The sequence below is a fragment of the Ruditapes philippinarum genome, unplaced genomic scaffold, assembly GCF_026571515.1.
Source record: "Ruditapes philippinarum isolate M1 unplaced genomic scaffold, ASM2657151v2 ctg162_1_1_1_1, whole genome shotgun sequence".
Taxonomy (NCBI): domain Eukaryota; kingdom Metazoa; phylum Mollusca; class Bivalvia; order Venerida; family Veneridae; genus Ruditapes; species Ruditapes philippinarum.
Window position 1 is genome coordinate 153,194 of NW_026866001.1, and position 26,232 is coordinate 179,425.

General features: G+C 34.0%; 3 protein-coding genes across 4 annotated transcripts; all 3 read left to right on the forward strand.

The window, feature by feature from the left end:
* The first annotated feature begins 31 nt into the window (after positions 1-31).
* On the forward strand, positions 32-607 carry LOC132730965 (zinc finger protein 226-like). The gene has a single exon (XM_060717052.1). The coding sequence runs from the start codon at positions 32-34 to the stop codon at positions 605-607; it is 576 nt and encodes a 191-aa protein (XP_060573035.1).
* Positions 608-10,659: 10,052 nt separating this feature from the next.
* Positions 10,660-18,018, forward strand: LOC132730972 (myoneurin-like). Of its 2 annotated transcripts, none has more exons than XM_060717059.1 (4): positions 10,660-10,791; positions 13,227-13,395; positions 14,158-14,690; positions 16,487-18,018. In XM_060717059.1, exons 2-4 carry the CDS (start codon positions 13,299-13,301, stop codon positions 17,204-17,206), a joined length of 1,350 nt encoding a protein of 449 aa, XP_060573042.1. In that variant the 5' UTR covers positions 10,660-10,791; positions 13,227-13,298; the 3' UTR covers positions 17,207-18,018. The 2 variants fall into 2 exon arrangements, with proteins under 2 accessions (XP_060573042.1, XP_060573043.1); XM_060717060.1 differs by having other exon boundaries at positions 10,668-10,949.
* Positions 18,019-21,331: 3,313 nt separating this feature from the next.
* On the forward strand, positions 21,332-25,128 carry LOC132730966 (zinc finger protein 260-like). Its single transcript, XM_060717053.1, has 3 exons — positions 21,332-21,335; positions 21,543-22,084; positions 23,294-25,128. The coding sequence occupies exons 1-3, from the start codon at positions 21,332-21,334 to the stop codon at positions 24,152-24,154; spliced, it is 1,407 nt and encodes a 468-aa protein (XP_060573036.1). The 3' UTR covers positions 24,155-25,128.
* The last annotated feature ends 1,104 nt before the right edge of the window (positions 25,129-26,232 follow it).

Below are 26,232 nucleotides of genomic sequence, written 5' to 3' on the forward strand. Positions count from 1 at the left end.
ATTTTCCAGTAAAAATACTTTGAGTAAACACATGGTACGACATGGTGAGAAAAGTTACAGGTGTCATATATGTAGTAAAGGCTTCTATCGCATTGATGAGCTGAAGCACCATATTCAGAATGTACATGAGGCTAAGTCCGGAAACTTACACATATGTGACGTTTGTGGGAAGATGTATAAAAATAAATCGGGTCTTCTGGTCCACCATCAGTATAAACATGGCAACGACCCGAAGAATGACCTAACGTGTAAGGTGTGCGATAAAATGTTATCGTGTCGGAAGAAACGGATGGAACATGAGCGGAGGCACGTTGAAGGGTTCAAGTTCACAGAATGTGATAAATGTGGACGAAAGTTCAAGAATATAGAGGAGCACAAGTGGTCCTGTTCTCAAGAGCCGTGTACAGAGAGACATAACTGCGGCGACTGTGGAGCGATGTTTTTAAGTCAGAAATATTTGCAAAAACATATGAAAGCAAAGCATGGGTTTTCATATACATGTGTTGCATGCGGATTGACCTTCTCTAAAAAAAAAGCTGTTATGGACCATGCAAGCAATTGTTATAACGTTGTTTTTACTGAAGTACTGGAAGAAAGTTTTACATAGAATTATTGTTTTTATGCCACCTCATTAGTTTTTAGCTATTGTTATCCCCTGTAATGTGTCTTCAACAGTTACTTTAAACAACATCTCTGAAACAAATGACTGCACAGTAACTAAACTTTACAGGAATGATCCTTGGGTGGTGCCCTTTCAAAGTTCTTAAATGGTTCTGGTCTGTTGCATAAGTAGCTCATGGGGCCAGAAAAGGAGTTTCAAATATGCAAATTAAAAAATATCTTGGCTGAAAGAACAAGGCCCAAAGTTCTTCAAATTTTATCCTTAGTGTCAAAATTAGCCCCTACCCTGGGGGTCATAGGTTTTCCTTATAATAATGTATATAGTAAAAAGCTAAAAGGCTAGGGCATGTGTAGTGTTACTATCTCTACCAAGATTGTTCAAATTACATCCCAAGGGTCAAAATTGTCCCCACACTGGGGGTCATTGATTTTCATTATGTACATATAGTTAAAAGAAATAATTGAAAAAATTATTTAGAAATAATTCAGTTGGACTTTACAAAAACATATAGAACCTAAAAAGATTACATTTCATAATGTTTGAAGATATAATTGTTCATAGTACCAGTAATTTATTTAATATGGAAATTTTTTAACATGTAGAATTAATATAAATGGAACATATACATATTACATAAAGTTTAAGACTTGTCACTGATATCCCCTTGTGGGACAGAACTAGATCAGAGCCTTCAGTGCTTTGATTTTTTCTATGTAAGCGTTGGAATAGCAGATTTTATATATTGTGGTTCCTGTCTTTATTTTTGTGTACATTGTATGTGTGGCTTTTTATCTGTTTAAGAATAATTGGTTCAATTGTAAATGTAATATTGTTTTCTTTTTAAATAAAACTCAGTTTTTAAACCTTTTTTTGTGTGTTGCATTCTGTTTTAGCTTAAAGAAGGGCTAACCTCTAAAGGTTCTTGTAAGATTTGCTTTTGATTTGCTGTATAGTTGCTTTATTTGTGCCCTCAATGGCATTTTTTAGTCACCTGCTACAGAGTAATGGTCACTCCTAGTAAGTTGTCTGTCTGTCCATCTGTCCATCCATCACAAAACTTGTCAGAATTACTCCACAAAAACAACTGGTGCAATTTTACCCAAATTTACTGTACCAAGTCCAGTTGTGCATATCATTGACATTTTCTGGTTTAATGATTTTTGTCATTGTTATGGCCCTTTAATGATTTTTAGTTGTTTTGTATGGACTAACTGCCATTTGTTTTATTCAAGTAAAACTTTACAGGAATGATCGGTACCTCAAGTTCTTGCATATAAAACAGGCTTTCTGTTTGGCCGAGTTATGGCCATTAAATTAAAAATAAATTTGGCCTGTTAATGATTTTTGTGTCTCTTGCTACACAGTAAGTTGAAGTCTGCAACATTATAATTATTGTCTATCATCAGGCAACACATGTGATAACTGATCGCTCTTGTATTCATATAACAATTTATGAGGCCGCAAGAGTTAAACATATGAAAGCATTTTAACATCTTCAGTTACTGACCCTATTATCAAACTTATTAGTATCAACCTTTGATAATTCTCTATCAAGTTACAACTCAAATGAATTGCATTGGTCAGTTGCTTTAAAAGCTTAAGTATAAATAACTTAAAATTTGAATTGGCCCCTTAATCATTAGAAGGATTTTCTCAAAACATGGTCTGTCACCTTTTTGGTAGTCATAAATTGATAAATAATCCAAATAAGTTTACTCGAAATATTTTCTCAAAAGTTGAATTTAAGTTACTGATTTCATTACTGAATGGTTAGATCCTCTGCAGCAATCTAAAATGGTTTTTGTGTTGCCTGCTACAAAGTAGTGGTGACATATAAGAATCACTTCTCCTTTGTCTGACAGAGACTGTCTGTCCTTCACTTATCCGGGCTACTGCTAAAAAACCACTGGTGCAATTTCATCCAAACTTTACTGGATATGATAATCGGTACAAAGTTAAGTTGTGCATATCATTGGCCTTTTCCAGTTCAGTAATTTTTGTCAGAGTTGTGGCCCTTTTAATGATTTTTATTTTTTTAAGTCTGTCTGGAATACTTCTTTTATTCTGGGGATGCATTTTGAATGAAACTTTATAGGCTTAATTGATGGCTTAAATACTTGAACATAATACACAGGTATTCTTACTGAAGAATTTTTGACTGAGTTGTGGATAACTTATGGCCATTGGATGAAAAAATGAGTTTTTGCCCATCTGTATCAAATTTTGTCTGGACTGCTCCTCAGGTGCAATTTCATCTAATCATTACAAGAATAATCAGTATCAAGATCGTTTACATTTTCAGGTTCAATGATTTTTGTAATACATAGTTAATGCCCTGTAATGATATTTATTTTTGAAATTTGTCTCGACTTCTTCCCTTATGCCACTGATATAATTTGAATGAAACTTTACAGGATTGATCCATAGCTCAAATACTTGTGCATATCACACGGGTTTTGGTTGAATGATTTGTGACTGAGTTATGGCCCTTGAATGAAAAGGAGTTTTGGCCCATTAGTTATTTTTGTGTTGCCTGCTACACATTAGCTGATACATGCTGCAAAGCAATTAGGACCTATATATAAATCTCTTTCTACTGTTTGTCTGCCCATCTGTCTGTCACAAAACATGTCCAGACTACTCAAAAGCTACAGGTGCAATTTCATTCAAATGATGATCAGTACCCAGTTAAGTTGTGCATATCTTCAGCATTTTCCAGTTCAATGATTTTTGTCAGAGTAATGGCCCTTTAATTATTTTGTGTCACCTCTACAGTGTAGTTTCAACAGTAATATAGGAATCACTTCTCTGTCATCTGTCTGTCTGTCCGCCCCTCACAAAAACTTGTCCAGGCTACTTTTCAAAACAATTACTGGTGCAAATTCATGAAAACTTTACAGAAATTATCAGTACCAAGTCTAGTTGTGCATATAGGTGTCACAGGGTCAATAGCTCGACTATACGAAGTAAATGGAGAGCTGTCCTACTCGCCCCGGGGTCGGCGTCCGCGTCCAGATTTTAGATTAAAGTTTTGGTGCAGTAAAATATTTTTCACTATAACTTTGTCATTTCTTAAGGTATCAACTTCAAACTTCAAATATATGTTCCTTATCATCAACCATATCTTATGTGACAAGGTTCATAACTCTAGCACCAATATTTTCAGATTTATCTCCCCTTGAACTTAGAATTTTCCTTAAAAAATACTATTTTTTACTGTTACTTCTTTATTTCTTAAGGGATCAACCTCATACTTCAAATATATATACCTTATCATCATCCCATCTTATGTGACAAGGTTCATAACTCTAGCACCAATATTTTCAGATTTATCTCCCTTGAACTTAGAATTTTCTTAAAAAATACTATTTTTTTACTGTTTCTTCTTTATTTCTTAAGGGATCAACCTCATACTTCAAATATATATACCTTATATCATCATCCCATCTTATGTGACAAGGTTCATAACTCTAGCTCCAATATTTTCAGATTTATCTCCCCTTGAACTTAGAATTTTCCTCAAAAAAATACTATTTCTTACTGTTTCTTCTTTATTTCTTAAGGGATCAACCTCATACTTCAAATATATTTACGTTATCATCATCCCCATCTTATGTGACAAGGTTCATAACTCTAGCACAAATATTTTCAGATTTATCTCCCTTTTAACTTAGAATTTTCCATAAAAAAAATTTATTTTTTACTGTTACTTATTTATTTCTAAAGGGATCAACTTCATACTTCAAATATATTTACGTTATCATCATCCACATCTTATTCGACAAGGTTCATAACTCTAGCACCAATATTGCAAGAATTAACTCCCCATAAACTTAGATTTTTTTACTAGAAAAATGTTATTTTTTATTATAACTTTTTTATTTTTAAAGGGATACTCAGGCAAAATAATGACAAAAATATAAAAATGATCTTCTGTACACAGATCACCTTAAAATGACAGTTCTTTAAGTCCCAGCATGAATTTCTGTATGAATTCTATATATTTTGGGTTTGAAGCTTGAATATATCTATATATGCTGAACGAAATTTAGACGCCAACAGAATCACCGAATAGTTTAAAAACAAGTCATGTGATTTGAAACAAACTCTGGAAGTTACAATAACAGGTATTATGGATATTGTATGATTGAAACAAGTCTAAGTTATTGATTTGACTTGTTCTTTAACGTTTCCAGAGTACACAGTGACAACTATTATGAACTCTTAGCGCTGTAACCTGACCCACGCGGGTCAAGTTAGAAAAACACCATTTTATTCTTTATATGGAGAAAAATTTTGTTCCTTTGACTGTTTAGTGTATTCATTTTGAGGACATTTACAGAAAAATGAATGAAAAATTCAAAACTAAGAAATGAAAATTTTGCCTGTGTCTCCCTTTAAAGGTATCTACCTCTAATTTCAAATACTTATTCCTTATCATCAATTACATTTTATGTGACAATGTTCATAACTCTTGAAGCAATATTTACAGATTTATCTCTCTTTGAACTTAGGATTTTCTTTAAGAAATATAATAACTTCTTTACTTTTTAAGGTATCTACTTCAAACTTCAATTATATATTTCTTATCATTACACAAATGTTGTGTGGCAAGGTCCATAACTCTAGCATGACTATTTCTAGAATTATTCCCCTTGATCTTGGAATTTATGTTAACAAATGTTATTTTTATGCCACCGCAGCATCTGCGATGCGGTGGCATATAGCGATTCACCTGTGTGTGTGTGCGTGTGTTGGTGTGTGTGTTGGTGTGTGTGTTTGTGTGTGTGTTATATAGATTATATAGTGAACTTAAAAAATCTTCTTGTGAAAAACCACTGGTCCAATTTCAACCAAACTTGGCAGGATTGTTCCTTGGGTGAAGGGCTTCCAAAGTTGTTCAAAGAATTTCATTCCATGCACAAATCTGGTTGCCATGGCAACCAAAAGGAATTATAAGAATAAATTTTAAAAATCTTCTTGTAAAGACCCAAAAGGCCTAGAGCTTAGATATTTTGCATAAGGCATTGTCTGGTAGACCTCTAACAAGATTGTTCAAATTATAGCCCTGGGGTCAAAAATGGCCCCGCCCCGGGGGTCATTGATTTTCACTATGTACATATAGTAAAAACTTAAAATACCTTCTTGTAAAAACCCAAAAGGCCTAGAGCTTAGATTTTTGCATAAGGCATCGTCTGGTAGACCCTTACCAAAAATTGTTCAAATTATAGCCCTGGGGTCAAAAATGGCCCCGCCCCGGGAGTCATTAATTTTCACTATGTACATATAGTAAAAACTTAAAATACCTTCTTGTAAAAACCCAAGAGGCCTTGAGCTTAGATATTTTGCATAACGCATCGTCTGGTAGACCCTTACCAAGATTGTTCAAATTATAGCCCTTGGGTCAAAATCTGCCCCGCCCCGGGGTCATTGATTTTCACTATATGTACATATAGTAAAAACTTTAAACACCTTCTTGTAAAGACCCAAAAGGCCTAGAGCTTATATATTTTGCATAAGGCATTGCCTGGTAGACCTCTAACCAGATTGTTCAAATTATAGCCCTGGGGTCAAAATCGGCCCCGCCCCGGGGGTCATTGGTTTTCCTTATATGTATATAGTTAAAACTTATAGTAAAAACTTCAAAAAAAATTCTTCTGGCAATTGACAAATGCTAGAGGTTAGATATTTTGCATGAAACATTGTGTAGTAAACCTCTAGCAAGATTGTTCAAATTATAGCCCTGGGGTCAAAATTGGCCCCGCCCTTGGGGTTATTGAATTCAATATATACATATAGTAAAAAATAAATAAATCTTATTGTCTGAAGGTACAAGGCTTAGAGCTTTAATTTTTGTTAAATAATATCATCTAAAGGTACTCTACAAAAGTTATTCAAATTTTGCCTCTTGTGTCAAAATTAGCTCAGCCCCCAGTGGCCATAGGTTTTCCTTATATGTATATAGTAAAAACTTAAAAAGTCATCTTCTCTAAATTTACAAAGGCTAGAGTTAAGATATTTTGCATGAAACATTGTGTAGTGAACCTCTTGCAAGATTGTTCAAATTATAGCCCTGGGGTCAAAATTGGTTCCGCCCCGGGGGTCATTGATTTTCATTATGTACATATAGTGAAAAAATAAAAATTATATTTTTGTCTGAAGGTACAAGGCATAGAGCTTTGATGTTTGATATATAATATCATTAATAGGTCCTCTACCAAAGTTGTTCAACATTTTCCCCAGGTGTCAAAATTGGCCAAGCCCGGGGGCAGTGATTCTCATTATGTACACATAGTAAAAACAGAAAATAAAACAAATGTTTTCTGAATGGGAGAAAGCTATAGCTTAGATATTTAACTTGAAATGTTATTTGGTGGACCTGTATCAAAATTGTTTTGAATTAAACCCTTGGGCCCAAGGGGATAGTGACCTACTTTCTTGTCCTTTGATGTACAGCAATGACATTTTGACCATGTGCACAGTTTTAGTTGTAAAATTGAACTTTGATATCAGATGACCTAGATTTTGATGATGTGACCTACTTTCTTGTCCTTTGAAGTAAAGCTGTGAAATTTGAACCATGCGGTGGCATAGCATTTTTCTCAAATGCAATCTTGTTTTACTATAACTTAATACATAATTATACATTATTTATTTTTCTTTCATAGTTTTGTCCTCCTTACTGCGTCCAGTATTTTATTAGTCGAGCTTGGCTGTCTCCTGTGACAGCTCTTGTTTTGTCTTTGCTAGAATACTCTGTAATTCATACCCATACTCTATATCATTCCCCTATCGTCTCTTTTTCAATCATTCATATCATAATTCATACTAATAACTTCATTTGACCTGTAACACGTTGATGGGCCTCATTCACTTCATTTTTGAATTTGGTCACGCTAACACAAGAAATGAGAACTTATAGCGAGAGCTGTTGTTTTTTCATTGACTCCGTATTTCTATCTTATTGTGTGCCAACAATATATTTAAAGGTTCCTCTTTGAACGCCCTATCCTCCCGAGTGAGAACTCCCGTATATCCGTGACATAGGCACTTTCCAGTTCAGTGTTTTTTGTCAAAGTTAAGGCCCTTTAATGATTTTTATATGCCCGAAAGAATTTCGGACATAGTGACCTTGACCTTAAAACTGAAAACAGTTTCCGGAGCCTAACTTCAAGTTCCATTTGGCCTACAGTGTTCAAACTTCATAGGATGATTGTCCATATTGGGTAGAAGATCCCTATAGATTTTGGGGTCACAAGGTCATAGGTCAAGGTCACTATGACCTTAAAACTGAAAACAGTTTCCGGAGCATAACTTAAGTTCCATTTGGCCCACAGTGTTCAAACTTCATAGGATGATTGTTCATATTGGGTAGAAGACCCCTATTGATTTTGGGGTCACAAGGTCAAAGGTCAAGGTCACTATTACCTTAAAACTGAAAACAGTTTCCGGAGCATAACTTAAGTTCCATTTGGCCCACAGTGTTCAAACTTCATAGGATGATTGTTCATATTGGGTAGAAGACCCCTATTGATTTTGGGGTCACAAGGTCAAAGGTCAAGGTCACTATTACCTTAAAACTGAAAACAGTTTCCGGAGCATAACTTAAGTTCCATTTGGCCCACAGTGTTCAAACTTCATAGGATGATTGTTCATATTGGGTAGAAGACCCCTATTGATTTTGGGGTCACAAGGTCATAGGTCAAGGCCACTATGACCTTAAAACTGAAAACAGTTTCCGGAGTATAACTTAAGTTCCATTTGGCCCACAGTGTTCAAACTTCATAGGATGATTGTCCATATTGGGTAGAAGACCCCTATTGATTTTGGGGTCAGAAGGTCAAAGGTCAAGGCCACTATGACCTTAAAACTGAAAACAGTTTCCGGAGCATAACTTAAGTTCCATTTGTCCCACAGTGTTTAAACTTCATAGGATGATTGTCCATATTGGGTAGAAGACCCCTATTGATTTTGGGGTCACAAGGTCAAGGCCACTATTAACTTAAAACAGTTTCCAGAGCATAACTTAAGTTCTATTTGGCCCACAGTGTTCAAATTTCATAGGATGATTGTCCATATTGGGTAGAAGACTTCTATTGATTTTGGGGTCACAAGGTCAAAGTCACTATTACTTAGAAATTTAAAACAGTTTCTTGAGCATAACTTAAGTTCCATTTAGCCCACAATATTCAAACTTCATAGAATGATTGTCCATATTGGGTAGAAGACCCCTATTGATTTTGGGGTCACAAGGTCAAGGTCACTATTACCTTAGAATTGAAAACAGTTTCTGGGGCATAACTTAAGTTCCATTTGGCCCACAATATTGAAACTTCAAAGGAGGATTGTTATTTGAAGGAGGTTATACTTTATTTAATTCCCATGTCTTACAAATGCTTCATCTTTACTAAAAAAAAATCACTTTTGGGCATATAATGCTCCGCCTAGCGGTGCTCTTGTTATTTTTAAAGTTTGTCCAGACTAATCTTCTTATACCACTAATAAAATTTCAATGAAACTTTACAGGTTACATCTGTAGCTCAAGTACTTGCTTATATAACATGAGGTTTCCAGCTGAACAATTTATTTTGGACTGAGTTATGACCCTTCAATTAAAAAAGGTGTTTTTTATGCTAACAGCTATATAGAAGCTTGTCTGGACTTCTCCTCAGAAATTTCTGGTGTAATTTCTTCCAATATTTACAGGAATGGTCAATAACAAGTCTATTTGTGCATATCATCAGCATTTTCTTGTTCAATTTTTGTCAAGAGTTATTGCCCTTCAATGTTTTTTATTCTTAATATATGGCCGGACTACTCAACTGTTTCTCCTGTACTATTTATGAAATTTGAGTGAAACTTTACATGATTGATAGGTACCTCAAGTACTAGCACATATATATTTAAATAGGTTTTCCAGTTGAATTTTTTTTTGCTGAGTTATGGCCCTTGAATAAAAACCTTTTTGACCTGTTCATGATTTTTGTGTTTCCTGCTGCACAGTAGCTGCAACATGCTAGAAAGTAGCTGAAGCATAATGAGGGACAATAGTGGATTATCTTCCCTTGATAAAAACCGAGGTTAACCAAAATGTAAGTAGGTCCAAATATTTGGAATCCTTTGCTTTTATCGTTGAGTTTTATGTAAGACAGGTTGATATGTTTTAATCAATTATTTCCACATGCATCAACAAATATGTAAACAATAAGAAAAAAATGTTTCATTTATGTCAACAGATTCTACATCTTATCGCAATAAATAATCTGAATATTACAAATGATAATAATTAGCCCTAATTAATTCAGTTTGCTACAAAGAAATAGGCGATCAAGTCCGAGTAATCCAATAGCTTAGGACCTATCTATTTATAGGGAGTACTCAGGGGAGGTTATTCACTAATGTCCCCCATTAGGGAACATATTGGGAACAAACTGTCCAATTACCCCTCAATACAACTGCTGCATTTGCTATCATCAAGCAGCACAATGTGGTAACTGATGATTGACTCTTGCTTATAAATTTGGTTGACCCAAGCATAAATGGAATATTAGAGCAAACAGTTAGAAATACCCTGATAAAGGTTTTTTTTCAGGAACCACTCCACTCCAAACTTGTTTGTAGCAATTCCTAATTCCTACATGTAATTAAGGTTGTTATACTTGTTCAGTTATGATCTTATGGATGTTTATTTTAGACCCATTTTTATAAATCTCACTAATAAACAAGTTCTTGAAACTAATATTATTCTATTTCCATGATACGAGACAATACTGGTGTCATATGAGGAGACTGGCCCGTGTAGAGCTTGAACCCATGACCCTGGGTTGAATGACAGACGGCTTTAATAATTGGGGCACTGCTTCCCTCAATTTATTGAAATAAAAAGTTAATCATGAATAAAGTTCAAGAAATCTAATATTGTGAACAATATTTCTGTACGGTATATGTATATACAGTACTGCAGCTTTTTGACGTTAATCACTTTACGCCTATCTTTACAAATTTCCGCGAATTTTGAATTTAGGTTTAATGTTGATTTGGTTGTTTAAATCTTCTTAGGGTTAATTCGCTAAAAGTAAGATTGTCGAGAAGAAATATCAAATATTTTCCAGTTATTGAAGTAAACAATCGCAATGCAACTGATTTTGATGTGCAAATACATCAGATAAGTACGATATTTTTAATAACCTTTTGCGATGAGGTTTAAAGGCTAGAAATTTGTACAAAAAAGATTCAACACCTGGGAAGGGAGACAACTGTGTTACCAAGTTTGGGTTTCACGGTACTAAATTAAAAAAAATATTCATCAACATCTCAAGGGGGGCAGGTAATAGTAATTTTTTTCTTGGTGATTAAATAGATATTATTTTATAATAAGGTTATTGTTATATTTTAAAGTTGCACTAGCTTGTTCCCTGGATAAGATTCTAGACAAAGGTAACCATTCTGTGCCTTGTCCATAAATTCTGAGGAAATAGCTGTTTTTAAATTTTTAACAATTTAACTGTCTATTTCATAGCTGGATATAGGAGAGCTTTGTCCAAAATATTGGACATATATAAAGGCTTTTTATGAAGTTTGCTTATTGAGGAGGCTGCTGATCACTTCTTGCAAATTTTGAATTGGGGATTTTTTATTTATAAAACCTAATTAGTGGTCACATTTTTTGTGATCCTTTTCATTTTCAATATCTTATTTCCTTTCTTTTATAGCAGTCCAGGCTAGGCCTGGGTCAAGATCAGCAGAATCCACCCACTTTTAATGTAATCTTATTTTATGTATGTGCTAATATGTTCCGCATTTTTATCTAGATATATATTATTTTATTCACTTATGATACAGTATAGATCTTTTAAGCATATCCTTAGCATATCATTACTATTTATTAATTATTATTATTTTACTTTAAATTATAACATTTAGTGTCTACATCCCACATTATAGTAATTTAACTTGTCTTTTACCATTTGTCTTTCAAAGTTTATCTTAATGTGCTTCTTTTATGAGTTTTATGTTTTATATGCATGTATGTCGGTCAAAAGCTATACATAGCTTATGTTTTGTAAAATGTTATATATGTATACCGACAATAAATAAATTTTGATTTGATTTGATTTGATTTGAAACTGCTAGGGAAGCCTCTATTTCCTAGAAGTTAAAATACAACAAAGTGAAGTTTTATTTATTGAACTAATGGAGAGGTACCTATATATTCAGTAACTCACCTGGCATTTGCATCTAGACTACTGGTAAAGTTTTTGGGCAGTTAAATGCTTTTAATATTTATCTCTTTCATTTATTATACACAAGAAACGAAGTTTCGGGGGTATATAGGAGTCATCCAGTGGTCGGTCGGTCAGCGGTCCGTTGCATTTTCATTGTCCAGAGCATAACTTGAAGACTAATGGTTGGAATTAAATATAACTTCATACAATGGTCAAGCACATTGAGAGGAAGTGCAGTGCACAAGAACCATATCTCCACCTTGACTTATTACAGAGTTATTGCCCTTTGTTACTTTTCCTTGTCTGGAACATAACTTGAAAACTACTGGTTGGAATTCAAAACAACTTCATACCATGGTCAAGCACAATAAGAGGATGTGCAGTGGACAAGCACCATAACTCTATTTAAAGTATTTACAGAGTTATTGCCCTTTGTTACTTTTCCATTGCTTTCTTTTGTCCGGACCATAACTTGGAAGACTAATGGTTGGAATTCAATATAACTTCATACAATAGTCAAGCACATTGAGAGGAAGTGCAGTGCACAAGAACCATAACTCCATCTTGACTAATTACAGAGTTACTGCCCTTTGTTACTTTTCCTTGTCCGCAGCATAACCTGAAAACTACTGGTTGGAATTCAAAACAACTTCATACAATGGTCAAGCACAATAAGGGGAAGTGCAGTGCACAAGAACTATAACTAAATCTTGACTAATTACAGAGTTATTGCCCTTTGTTACTTTTTTATACAATGGTCAAGGGCAGTGTGACGAAGTGCAGTGTGGACTAATTACAGTCATTGCCCTTTGTTAATTTTTTTGTCCAGTGCATAACTTGAAAACTAGTAGTTGGAATTCAATACAACTTCATACAATGGTCAAGCGCAATGAAAGGAAGTGCAGTGTACAATTACCATAACTCCATCTTCAGTATTTATAGAGTTATTGCCCTTTGTTCCTTTTCCTTGTCTTTCTGGACCTATTACAGAGTAATTCAATAAAACTTCTTCAATGATCAACTACATTGAAAGGAAATGCAACATACAAGAACCACAACTATCTTTAATTGCCCAAACCAGAACTCTATTTCAATTCTTTTACAAGGTATTCTGTTACTAGTAATATCCTCATTTCCGAAGCAGTCTTGCGGGGGTATTAATCACATGTAGAGATAGTTCTAGTTGAATTTTGGTTAAGTTGTCATAATAAATTTTGTTAATTATGTAAGGATTTTATTCGTACAAAACACTTGTTGTGACCAAACGCACATGCTGAATAATTTAGAAGAAAATTTCCATTAAGGAAGAGGCGTTTTATATGCATCTGTTGTATAAGGTGAAAAATCAATGAAATTTCTCTCCTTTTGTTTTGTTTTAGAACCTTTTGAGTGTGTTCTTAGCTATGTTGTGAAACATTAAAGTTCTGAACAGTGCTTTGATATTTGTGACAATGGAGTCTTACTTGATGATGCTGTATGTGACCTTAGAACAGGAGTCGGCTCTCAAAAACTTCTTTGTGGATCAGGGATGGACATTTTCTAAACCAGGTAATTGGCCACATCATTGTTATCTTGTATGGATGATAACAAGATTCAAACTTTTCTACTATTTATTATAACCATTTAATACATGTTGTTAAGACCAGAGCTCAAGTGAGAATGACTCAGGTATCAGAGAGGCATGATCATATATATAACATAGCATTAATGAATATCAAGTAAAGGGAAGTTATCCTATTAACTGTACAATTAAACATGTAAAGAGTTATCTGATCTTGATATCATAACATCTCTCTTTGTTTGAAATCTGAGAAGCTCATAAACATTTGTCCGCTATAAATGTCAATTTATTCTTAGAAAGCATATTAAGCAATTAAAGTAATGTCCATGTCAAGACTGACATCAATTAATGAATTTGAGATAAACACATTTAATTATTTGATGTACATAAATCCTTATAACCAGGATAAGTTTGTGTATATATTCCTATTATGCAGCTGAATGTGACTGTGACAGTGTGACCTGCATTACAACTTCTTCTTCCTTGAATTTGGAATGGATCATTGCACAATGCATGACCGAATGTTTGTGTAAATAGTTTGAAATTTAGGTTCTAAAAAAGCTTGTCTCTTGTTCCCTATTTTGTCCCAGCTCTCATTTGTTTACTGTGAAAGTAACATATTCATAATTATGCAACTGATATGTACAAATATTTTTGTTTATTTTCAATAAAATTAACTTATTGCCATAGGTGATGGTAGATTTTTTTGAAAACTTTCATTGTTACTGATAGTTAATAAATATTTTCAGATTTGTCTGTCACAACTGATGAGATAGGCCCCTCTGTCAAAGATGTTTCAACTGAAAACTCATTGATTGTATTAAACAGTGGTGTTGGAGAAACTAGGAAGAGGAGAAGGGATGTTGTACAGAATATCGAGTCTACGGTGAAACATGCTAAAACTTGTCCAAGTCCCTTACCTCCAGAACCTCACAGGCAAAGTGTGCAGACTTTTTCTAGTCAAAAAGCAGAAACTGAAAACATTGTAAAAGTTAGTGAACTTAATAGAACCAGAATTCAAGATGCTGTCAGATTGAAGCCTGATGTGCCAAAATTTACTGATTTGACAGTTGGAGCATTGGGCGCAAGTAATAATGACAGTAATGAGGATTTAGAATATGAACTTAGTGATGAAGAAACAGGTGTAAATGATGGCCTTGAAGAAGTGAAAGATGATATTAAAAATGTTGGAAAAGAAGCAACTAGAGACAAATCAGAACATGAAATAGTTATAGAAGAGAAGGAATTAACGGTAGAGAATAGTCAGCCTAGAGATCCAAAAGTAAGATACTCCAAGTTTTAAACCTTTATACTCTACTATATATATTATATGATATACAAGGCTTTTTTTTATTGATAGGGGTAGGGGCACGTTCGTACATTTTAAGAAAAAAAATAATATGGTACTTTTGCAAAATGGGCAAGTAAAACAAACGGGATGTAAAACTGAACTTAAAGGGAATTTGCATGATTTTAAAGAATTATTTTCAGAGGGGAATTATAGGCCTATGTATAACCTACCTACTGTTACCTCCCCTGCTAAAGATTAAAAAAGCCCTGTGATAATCTGCTTAGACTGCTATGGTAATTAAGGTAGTTTTCTTATTCAAACAAATTGTTATTTGAATATAAGGGGAATAAACTAATTATCTGAAGTATTTAAGGGACAGTTTGTGATTCCAACAAAAGCTGTACCTAGAAAAAAGAAAATTAATGAAATGATTTTTTAAAAACTTTGGAAAGTTCCGAACTGAACATTAGTGTAATAGTGAACATATTATGCTATAAGTGTTTTGTATCTAGTAGGAGGGTCTTATTTGATTTGTCAATTGATAGACCTCTATAGATATTTAAGTATGAATATCAGTTTCTCACAGCAAAAAGAGATGTTTAATATGTCCAACCATAGCTTACCACTGATGCACGAGTAAAATAAATGAAAACAAACAAAAATCAATTCATGCCATATTTTATTTAGTTCATGTATATATCTTTATTTAAAACAACATTTTTTCTGGACAAGACTATCAGGATCATTTTTAAGAAGAAAAAAAAATCAAAATATATGTACTAACTGAAAGTGAACAGTGCCAGCTGATCTTGGTTGGGCAGATGCTGTAGCCGCTAGCCAACTATGAAACACTGAGGAGCAGTTTCCTTATTATTGGTCGTGAACTTTTTCTATATGTTGCGACAAAATAATTGTACACTAGCTGCCAACATTTCAGAACTCGCAGTTACAAAGCCGCACCTTAGTTAGAGCTTTTGTTAATTCAGCGCATAGATCCGTTGTCTTTTAAATTGAATTAGAAAGGCTGCACACAAACAAAAATGCATCAAACCTTCTAAACTAAATACTTGTTCTTAAACGGCTTACCCTATATTGTTCTCCTAAATATTCTTTAAGCTGCATTAGGAAATGTGTAATTATGTAAGAGATAAGAAGTTAAAAACATTAAAGAAGATATATTAAATGTCTGTTTTGTTTGCCAGTCCATACTTAAGTACGCACTTTGTTGGCAAGTAAACCCTAAAGTGCAATTATTAGGACAATGAACTTTCAATGTACAGACTCAATCAAACCGAGTCTGCAATTCTTATGTTATTTTGTTGTGATTAATGCTTCCGAGGGATCACTTTGTTTCCAGAATTTTGTACTTCACAACAGCAGGTGTCAAGTGCCGTGTGGCAGCCGTAAAAAGTTGCCCCGTACTTCACTTCAGTGTTGTTATATTTTCTGGTCCTTCGGGATCATTGATGCCAACACTATAAAGTGTTGAGAATTGAGTACCGCTCAAGCTGGTGCTAGGGGGCGTGAGGGATGTTGCACTTATTCATTATCCATCATGTACAGACTCAATCAAACCGAGTCTGCAATTCTTATGTTATTTTGTTGTGATTAATGCTTCCGAGGGATCACTTTGTTTCCAGAATTTTCAAAATAGCAGTCTTTGTCTCTTTGACCTAAAGATATTGATATTACAAGAAATGACTTTAGCACCATATCCGTACGTTGCCATACATTTTTCCTTACGCTTTTTATGTGTTATTTTTAAAAGATGCACTTTCCTTTTTCAGATACGGAAAAAGAGAGATGCTTCCACCATGGTAGACAACAACGATGGAGACCGGATGTGCGTCACATGTCGGCATTTTGAAAAGCAAGCTATGATCATTGACGAAGGTCCTGGTATTGCCGATAAAGCTACTGGAGAACCAAGCACATACGTATGTGACATATGCGGAAAACAATTCATTCATCAGACGACATATAAACGGCATGTTCGATCGCACGAGATGGCAGCTTCCGGAAAAATTGAACGCGAAAAGAAATGGAAATGCAACGAATGTGAGAAAGTATTTGGAAGTGAGGGTAATCTTAAAGAACATGTTCACCAGGTGCATTTAAAGAAACCAGGAGAGTACATGTGTCATTTGTGTCCAAAATCTTACACACGTGTAACGCGTTTAGAAGGGCATCTGAATACTCACTATGGTATCAAACCATACACGTGCAAGTCGTGCAGCACTGCTTTTTATGCTAAATCATCTTTAATTGAACATCAAAAGAAATGTGAGGGAGGGATGATTGTAAGACATAGATGTCAGATTTGTTCCGAAAGGTTCGGCTCACAAATGGAGCTCAAACAGCATCGAACACTAGAGCATGCTAACGTGTTCTGTTCCGCCCCTTGTGGAAGGAAGATAAAGTGGAAGAGCTCGCTTAAAAAACATACGTCAACTTGTGCAAAATGTCAGGACATTGACGTAGCAAATATAATGATCTCAGGTGTTTGAATAATGGCATATGTTTAATTATTTCAAATTTATTTGTGATTTTAATCACAAAAATGCAGAAAGAAAACACGCATATTGTTTCAGCAAAGCGACCAATATTAATGTATGAAAAGTTTGTTAAACACAAGTGTATGGCGGCTATTTAACAAAGGATGAGTCAGTGCCGCAAAATGGCTGATGATATAAAAGTATTACTTAACTGAATCATGAAATCGCTCAAAGAAGTATTTTGCGTGTTGTTTTATATTAAATTATTTGTTTTTGTTGTAGGCGTTTGATTTTTAAATTCCAAGCTTTAAATGAATTCTTTTTTTTTTTTTTGAAATCACAACTTTTTTTGAGGGATAAATAAATTGTGGACATATTGACAGCATACCCTGAGATTCCCAAAGAAATGATCAACAAAGGTCTTGTATTACATGTATAAGTGGCAAGGTGATTGAAGTGTTTTTTTGGCTGGTTTTATGGCAGTTTCCTGTCTTATTGATGTGTTTTGCGTAGATGAACGCTCAACAGAAGAAGGTGTCACCAAAAGACCGGACACAAATGATTAACTATTGAGGAAATAATTATATCAATGGTTGAATAACATTTTCGCCCAAAATTAGTTCATGTAGAAAATTAGTTCATGTTCTACAAACTATTTAAACCCACAATATATATTTTTACCGATTCATATTTTGATGATCCATATAAGGCTGGTCCCCATGTAATTGTTCGTATTTCTTCTGAATATGATATCAATGTTTTGGATTTAAAATGACACCAGATTTTGTTTTATATTTCATAGAACTCTATATCGTTTTATGTGTGAAAATTCTCATTTGTCCTTGGTAAAAAAATGTACATGTTAATTCCAGCTCCAAAATTATGAGTTTTTGAGTAATTAAATGAATTTGATAGAAAACCTTCAAAACAGACTCACAAATAGAACCACATGGCAAGTGACGGAGTCTCAAAGTGAATTAGTCTATAACAGAATGTATTTTAACACAATGTATAATTACGTTGATGGTATTTAGTATTGAAGAATAAACAAACCACTAAAGAATTATACATGGAAGTTGTTGGCAGTAGTGAGATACATATTGCGATAATTTACATATTCAAAATCAGTAAAGAACTTTTTCAAGCAGTTTGTTTGTTGGGTTTTATATCACATGGACACATTATAGGTCATGGCGACGTTCCATTTACTGGTGGAGGAGGACCTTGGGTGCCCTTTCGTGCATTATTTCAGGCACGAAGAGCACCTGAGTAGAACCACCGACGTTCGGTAAGCTAGCTGGATAGCTTCCTCACATGAAAGAATCCAAAGTCCCTGTCGGGATTCGAACCCACGGCTGTGAGGGGCAAGTGGTTTGAAGTCAAGTTTGAAGTTTTATATTTCAATAAATTTTGAATAATCAAAAGCGAGATGCTATAACTCAAAGAAATGTATATAAATACATTTATTTTTTAACAAAATACTTTTTGACCACGTTACGATGATACACAGTTGTGCGTGTTTAGAAAATTACAGAAATTGCATTTCACAAATTTGAATATATAAGTTTGTAATCTTTGTATGTTAGTTATAATGCATATTGACTATTCTTGAATAAATTAATGTGTTTATTTAATAAAAAATCCCAATATAATTGCAAATTGATCATTGGTTTTGAAATAATTTCATTAACATATCTAATTAAAAAGAACATTTGTTTTTGCTCCGCGCCCCCGCCATTTTATTTATTAAATCTCGCTGCTTCATGCCCCCGCGGGGCAAAGTTTTATTCATTAAACTTCATCTCTCGCTAATTAGCGTGTTTGCTCTCTATGCCCCCGCCTTTTTAACTTGTTAATTTAACCTCGACTTTTCGCTTGGCGGGGTCGCGGCGGGGGGGGCAAAAACACGAATGGCACAAATCAGCCACCATAGATACTTGTGTATCAAACCAATTTCATGTTACAGTTCCAAGTATGGGGATATCAATATACATGTAGTTCCAAAATTTAATCTATACACAATCAGTTTTGTAGAAAACTTCTATAATTATATGTGCCCTGGGACATATCCCAGATGTGCCTCAAACTACAATTACATGTATGGTGTTAGGAGAACGAGGCTGTCTACCTATGTGTATCATGCATTTCTTCATAGTTGTAAATGTACCAATTTTAAAATTTTTTGTCAATGTAGCTGGTATAATTCTCGAACTTATGTAGAAAACTTCTATAATTTGTTATCAACTTGGAATGATGAAACTCTTCGAAAATTATCTACATATATCCATTATATTATGGAGTGTATTAAAAGTTAGTAGACAATGACATAAATACTACTATATTGACTGTATGACATAATAATTAATTACTGCTGTTTTATTGTTTGATATATATTTTGAGCCGGAGCCTTTAATTATGTGAGTTAAAGACGATAACGATGACTAGTTTCGGCCGAGTTTTTAACCAAACCGAGACAACAACAACAACGAAGCGGTGCTCTAGTAAATATCTCACATGTTTTCTTTTCAATTAATCTGTAAAAAGCATCGTTTTCTCCGCTTTATATGGTAATTGAGTTTATTTTAAAATTTATACCCAACCCCGTTATTTTTTAATATTTTTAAAAGTAAAAACCTAGTGCACTTTGGAATTTTTCTAAAAAATACCCTGAAATTTCATTGCGTGTTCCAGCTGTCTGGAGGGCCAAATCCCTAACCAGAAAAGGCGTTTTCTGAAATTTTGGGGACAGTTCTTACCCCCCCACCCAAAAAAAATATGGTTTTTATGATTAATTTTTTTTTAATTTTTTTGCAAAAATTTTGGGGGTTTAGGATTTTGGTAAGGGGGAAAAAAACCCCTTTTGGTTAAATTGTTGAAATTATCGGAAGTAAAAATTTTTTCCCCAAATTTTCAGTTTCAGTAAGGGCCTGGAGACAAAATTAAAATTTATTAAAAAGGCGCTGTACGAAACGAAAAATTTCTGGCAAAAGGGAAACCGTATGTAAAAAGTTTTTGGTTTTAAACCCTTTGGCAAAGGGTTCAAAAACCCCAAAGTTCCCCAAATCCCCCAGTTGCTAGAGCCCTGCAAATTAGCAGGTTAACCCAAGGATTATGGATTTACGGGGGTACTTTACATGTATGTAGGGCTTTTTCCTTCCTTCCATGGTTATGGACCCTTCACAGGGGGTTAAAATTTTGGGTATTTCCCATTTTTAAACATGTTCACTGGTTTATAGCGTTTCCACCCCCAAATTGCCTTTTTTTAAAAAATAAAAAAATTTTAATTGTTTTACACACGGAAAAAAAATTTTTGCCAGTAAAAATGTTTAAAATGATTTGATCAAAAAAATAGAATTCCCCAAACCCTTTTCCGTGGTTGCAAATATATTTTTTCAAAGAAATTGATGTAGGGACGGGGGTTCTTTATTGGCAGGGGGTTCAAATGAATTCCCCAAAGGGTGTTGTTTTACTTTTAAATGTTGCAAGTTCTTAAGGTTAACTTTTAAGAATGGGCCCAAAATTTAAAAACATATTAATACTTTTACAAATTTTAAATTTGCTGTGTTAAATAGGAAAAAAATTTTTTCTCTGTTTGATAAATAACTAATAAAAATAGTTTGCCCCTTCTGTAAAAATAAAACTGTCGGGACAAAAAATTTTAAAGGGGGGAAAAAGGGGCAAGGGGGGGGAAACTGCTGGGAAAAATTCGGGTTGAAATTACTAAATTTTAAAGCAAATGTTAATTTGTCAATTTTGAAATTTTATTTTTCAGTGTTAAAACAAAGGGGTTTTTTTCCCACATGAAGAAGGGGTTTCCCTTTACTTATGGTGATTTACGAACAATGGAGCAAGAGTCTTGTTTTTAAAAAATTTTTTTGGGACAATGGTTTGGGATTTTGAAAACCAGGATTGTTACATTTAAATAGGGATTGTCCCTTTGTTTTTTTAAAAAAATTAGTAGGGCCTTTTTTTCAAAAAAAAATTCTAGATGCTTTTCTCTTTGATAGCTCTCATTCTTACAGTGCTCAACATTAAATATATCTTTTATAGGGGAAAATATACTTATTTTGGGCTAGGGGAAAATAGCCTTTATTCGAATGTAAAATATAGGGAAAAAAATCACTGAGTCTTCCTAGAATGGGTTTGAGCACTACTTTGGCTAGCACCTAGTTTCTTTATGTCAGTATAGGTTAGTTAATGTTCAAAAGTTGCAAAAACAAGTTTCACAATCTGGCATAAACATGTTAATTGTTTAAACTAAACCAATATCTATGAAAAAATGATAAAAAGTTTTTTTGGTTATTTTGTTTTGAAATTTACTGTATCAAGATACTGTTTTATATTTTAGATTTATCCTACACAACAGATAAGATAGGCCCAGCTGCAGGTACCTTTGCAAATATTGCTAGGGATGAAGAATTTCTCAACAACCCAAAGTCAAAGACTCAGGATGAGCTTGATGGTAAAAGGAAGGTACCTCCACCACCACTTGCAAGTACACCACAGATAAAACGATCCAGACTGATTTTAAATCAGGCAATGAACACTTTGAACAAAGCGAATGAAACTAAACCTGAATCTGTGAAAGCAGGGAAAGAAAAATCTGTCAGTAAAGCAATGAGTCCAGTAACTGTTCAAGATATAGATGAAAATTCGAAAGCAATCAAAGTTGAAGTAACAGACTGCGATGATGAGTACGACCCTAGTGGTAAATATATGCGGAACACTGGTGATGACTCGTCGATGAATGATGACTATAATGATGATACAGACGTGGAAGATAGTTATGGGCCTGGTGGTGGAACATTAGGGGATTCTCAGATGAGTGGTTCATCCGCTGTAAATGTTGATGAAGATGAATCGAATACACCTGGCAAGCATAAACTAGATGTAAGAATATTATTATTTTTATTTTTAAAACTTGATTTGTTGAAACTTTCAAACCACTTGCCCCTCACCGCTGTGGGTTCGAATCCCGACAGGGACTTTGGGTTCTTTCATGTGAGGAAGCTATCCAGCTAGCATACGGAACGTCAGTGGTTCTACTCAGGTGCCCATTCGTGCACAGAAGGCCACCTGAGGTCTTCCTCCACCAGTAAAGCTGGAACGTCGCCAACTAACCTATACTGTGTCGGTGTAAAACCCAAATAAATAAACAAACAATAATTGAAGCTTACAATGTAAATATATGTTATTCTTTTGAATTGTTTATACATTATTTTGTTAAAAGCTTCAAATATCGTATCAAGTTTTTTTTTCCTATTTACTGTTGATTAATTTGACATATGAAATTGAAAATTTGAAATTGGTCAGCCAAAGGTCGTGTCAGACTGCTCAGAACTCGTTAGTGGTAGCGAAAACTAATCACTTTAGGGTTTAATCAGCTCCAGTAGGTTAAAGGAACTCCACTGAGGTCCAAAAGATTTAAAACATTAAAAAAATTGACTTTCTTACATTTATATCAGCTGGGGCATAGAAAGATATGTAAAAGATAATTAAGAAATATTGCATTTTCGTGATTTTATTAGCTGGATTTGAGTAAAAAGCATTGCCAAGCTTGTTAATTTTGGTCAATTTTGGGTATTTTTCAAAATTGGAATAACTATTCTGGAAAAAATAGTGTGAGCGAATGATATGCAATTTTGCACACAGGTTATTGGTTTATATATATAATCTACATAAAACAGAACATTAATCTCGAAAAATTATTTCAAATTCTGTAATGTCAAATACCTTCAATAGAGTCCCTTAAAAGGTTTAAAACTTTTTCTTAAAATTTTGTTATTTGAACAAATCAGGTATGCCTTTTCAATAGATTAGTTATCTTTTTCCTGTACCTATCAATATACAGGCTATTTTTAGAATATTATTGGCTATGAAAGCAATTCTATTTTGAAATTGATTGTATAACATATGAAATTGCTTGTACAATATAATTTAGATTTTATATAATTATAGAAGATAAGGTGAGAAATGAATGTTCTTTGGTGAATCACAGGCTTAATTTCTTTACCTACTGTTACTCATGAACATGCTTTTACTAACTCAAATGTTGAGCCTTTTAAACATAATGCAATGACAATTTCTATTTCCATGTAGATGACGTCTAATCACAGTAATGACTTTGGGCACGAGTACTACCGCTCAGAACAAGAGTTCATCCTTAAGCAGGGATTGAACTGGACTTGTGGCTATAAGCCTGCAATCAAATGTACATTTTGTCATAAAACATTCACCTCTCTAAGTGCGAGAAAACGACATGAAAAAACTGTGCACGCCATGGAAAAGAAGTTCCAATGTGAACATTGCACTGAAAAATTTGCGTATAAATGGCTTATGGAAGCACATGCTGCAAAAAAGCATGGTATAGGAAAACTTTTCACCTGTGCGTGCGGGCAGACATTTAATCGCCAGAGTAACCTTACGCAGCATGCGACAATATGTAAAGAAGTTCAAGGACCAGGGAACGAGACGGTGTGCAAAGTTTGTACTAAGCGATTTAAATGTAAGAAATATTTAGACGTGCATATGAAATTTCAACATGACATTACAACTCAACCGTCAGTTTGCAATATCTGTGGAGAGTCATTTACACGACCCTGGTCATTAACGAGACACTTAAAGAGAACACATGCTATTGTAGAATCTTTAAATAAGGAAACCGATTCCAATACTGCCACAAATACATCTGGTAAAGAGGGGGAATCAGATTCTGATACAGAAATAACAAATAAAGAGACAAAACAAAGTACAAAGAAAGTTAGTCACGGTACTAAAAGAACACGGTCTGATAGTAATAAATCAAACTCTGTAAGTGCAGATGTGCAAAATGAAAAGATAAATCTGTCATCAGAATCAAGTCTTACGAACAAACAGACAGAGAAGTTGTTGCCTGATAAAGACACTAGTTCTGAATCTAATGCAGATTTTGTTGAAGATAAAAAAACAGACACAGATTGAAAATAAGGGTCTAACCAAGATAACAAGTTGTTATATCTTATATTGTGCAATAGCTTAGTATTTTAGCATTTAGTATTTTTAGAGGTTTAAAAAGTTTCAGACTTTTTAAGACCAACAAAAAAGTAATAAATCTGTTTCAGGTGTCCAGCAAAAAAAGAAGATTTTGAGTTGTTTAGAATGGTGCTTTTATGTTTACATTTTATTTTTACCAAGCAAAAAATTTGTTCATTCATTACCTGTTTTATCCAACCAATCACTAGATTTCTTCGAATAATGTGACCATACAAATATATATTTTTCAGTATTCATCGCATATATGCGTAAAATCTGTCTCCCAAAGGATGTTTCTTTTCAGAGATTGTACTTTATAACAAGAGGATATGTACTTTTTGACAATTAAAAATTTCAAAAACAGAGATGACTCTATTTTATAAAAATGTAGCACAGTTTATAATTTATTTGTTTATCTGGTAAGACAATATTCATGACTTATTCATTTTATAATTTATCTATCATTGACCATTACCTTGCCAGCTTTGTATACTGAATTATTCCTGTTTTGAATTTAGATATGCCAATTGTACAAATTAGGGGTTAAAATATTTATATTAAGGAGCAAATAGTGTGGCCATTTATTTTACTACTGTTATACTTTACAATTCAAAATTTGTTCAATAGACTTGCCCTGTTTTGAGTTTGGAATAGTCCATTGTAACAATGTTTTTCTTTTTCAAAATGTTAAATTATTAATCCAGCATGATAGTCTTGTTATTAGGGCTTAAACCAGTTTTTAGCTCACCTGTCACAAAGTGACAGGGTGAGCTTTTGTGATCGCTTTTCGTCCGGCGTCCATCCGTCAGTCCGTAAACTTTTGCTTTAAATGACATCTCCTCATAAACCACTAAGCCAATTTCATCCAAACTTCACAGGAATGTTCCTTTGGTGGTCACCTTTAAAAATTGTTCAAAGAATTTAATTTCCATGGCAGAACTCTGGTTGCCATGGCAACCAAAAAAAAAACTTTAAACATTTCTCTAAAAAACCCAAAGAGCTAGAGCCTTAGATATTTGGCATGAAACATCTTCTAGTAAGTGTCTACAAGTTTGTTCAAAGAAAAGCCCTAGGGTCAAAAACTTGGCCCCGCCCCAGGGGGTCAATGATTTTCCCTATATGCATATAGTAAAAACTTAAAAAATCTTCTTCTAAAAAAACCCAAAGAGCTAAAGCTTAGATATTTGGCATGAAAACATTGTTCTAATGGATGTCTACCAAGTTTGTTCAAATAAAAGCCCTGGGGTCAAAATTGGCCCCGCCCCCCAGGGGGTCATTGATTTTCCCTATATGCATATAGTAAAAACTTAAAAAAATCTTCTTTTAAAGAACCCAAAGTGCTAGAGCTTAGATATTTTTGGCAATGAAACATGTTCTCTAATGGATGTCTACCAAGTTTTGTTCAAATAAAAGCCCTGGGGTCAAAATTGGCCCCGCCCCAGGGGGTCATTGATTTTCCCTATATGCATATATAGTAAAAACTTAAAAAAAATTTCTTTTTAAAAAACCCAAAGAGCTAGAGCTTAGATATTTGGTATGAAAACATGTTCTAATGGATGTCTACCAAGTTTTTCAAATAAAAGCCCTGGGGTCAAAATTGGCCCCGCCCCAGGGGGTCTTTGATTTTACCTATAGGCATATAGTAAAAACTTAAAAAAAAATTCTTTTAAAACCCAAAGAGCTAGAGCTAAGATATTTACCATGAAACTCTTTCTTATGGGTGTCTACCAAGTTTGTTCAAATAAAAGCCCTGGGGTCAAAATTGGCCCCGCCCCAGGGGTCATTGATTTTCCCTATATGCATATAGTAAAAACTTAAAAAATCTTCTTTTAAAGAACCCAAAGTGCTAGAGCTAAGATATTTAGCATGAAACATGTTCTAATGGATGTCTACCAAGTTTGTTCAAATAAAAGCCCTGGGGTCAAAATTGGCCCCGCCCCAGGGGGTCTTTGATTTTACCTATAGGCATATAGTAAAAACTTAAAAAAAATTCTTTTAAAAACCCAAAGAGCTAGAGCTAAGATATT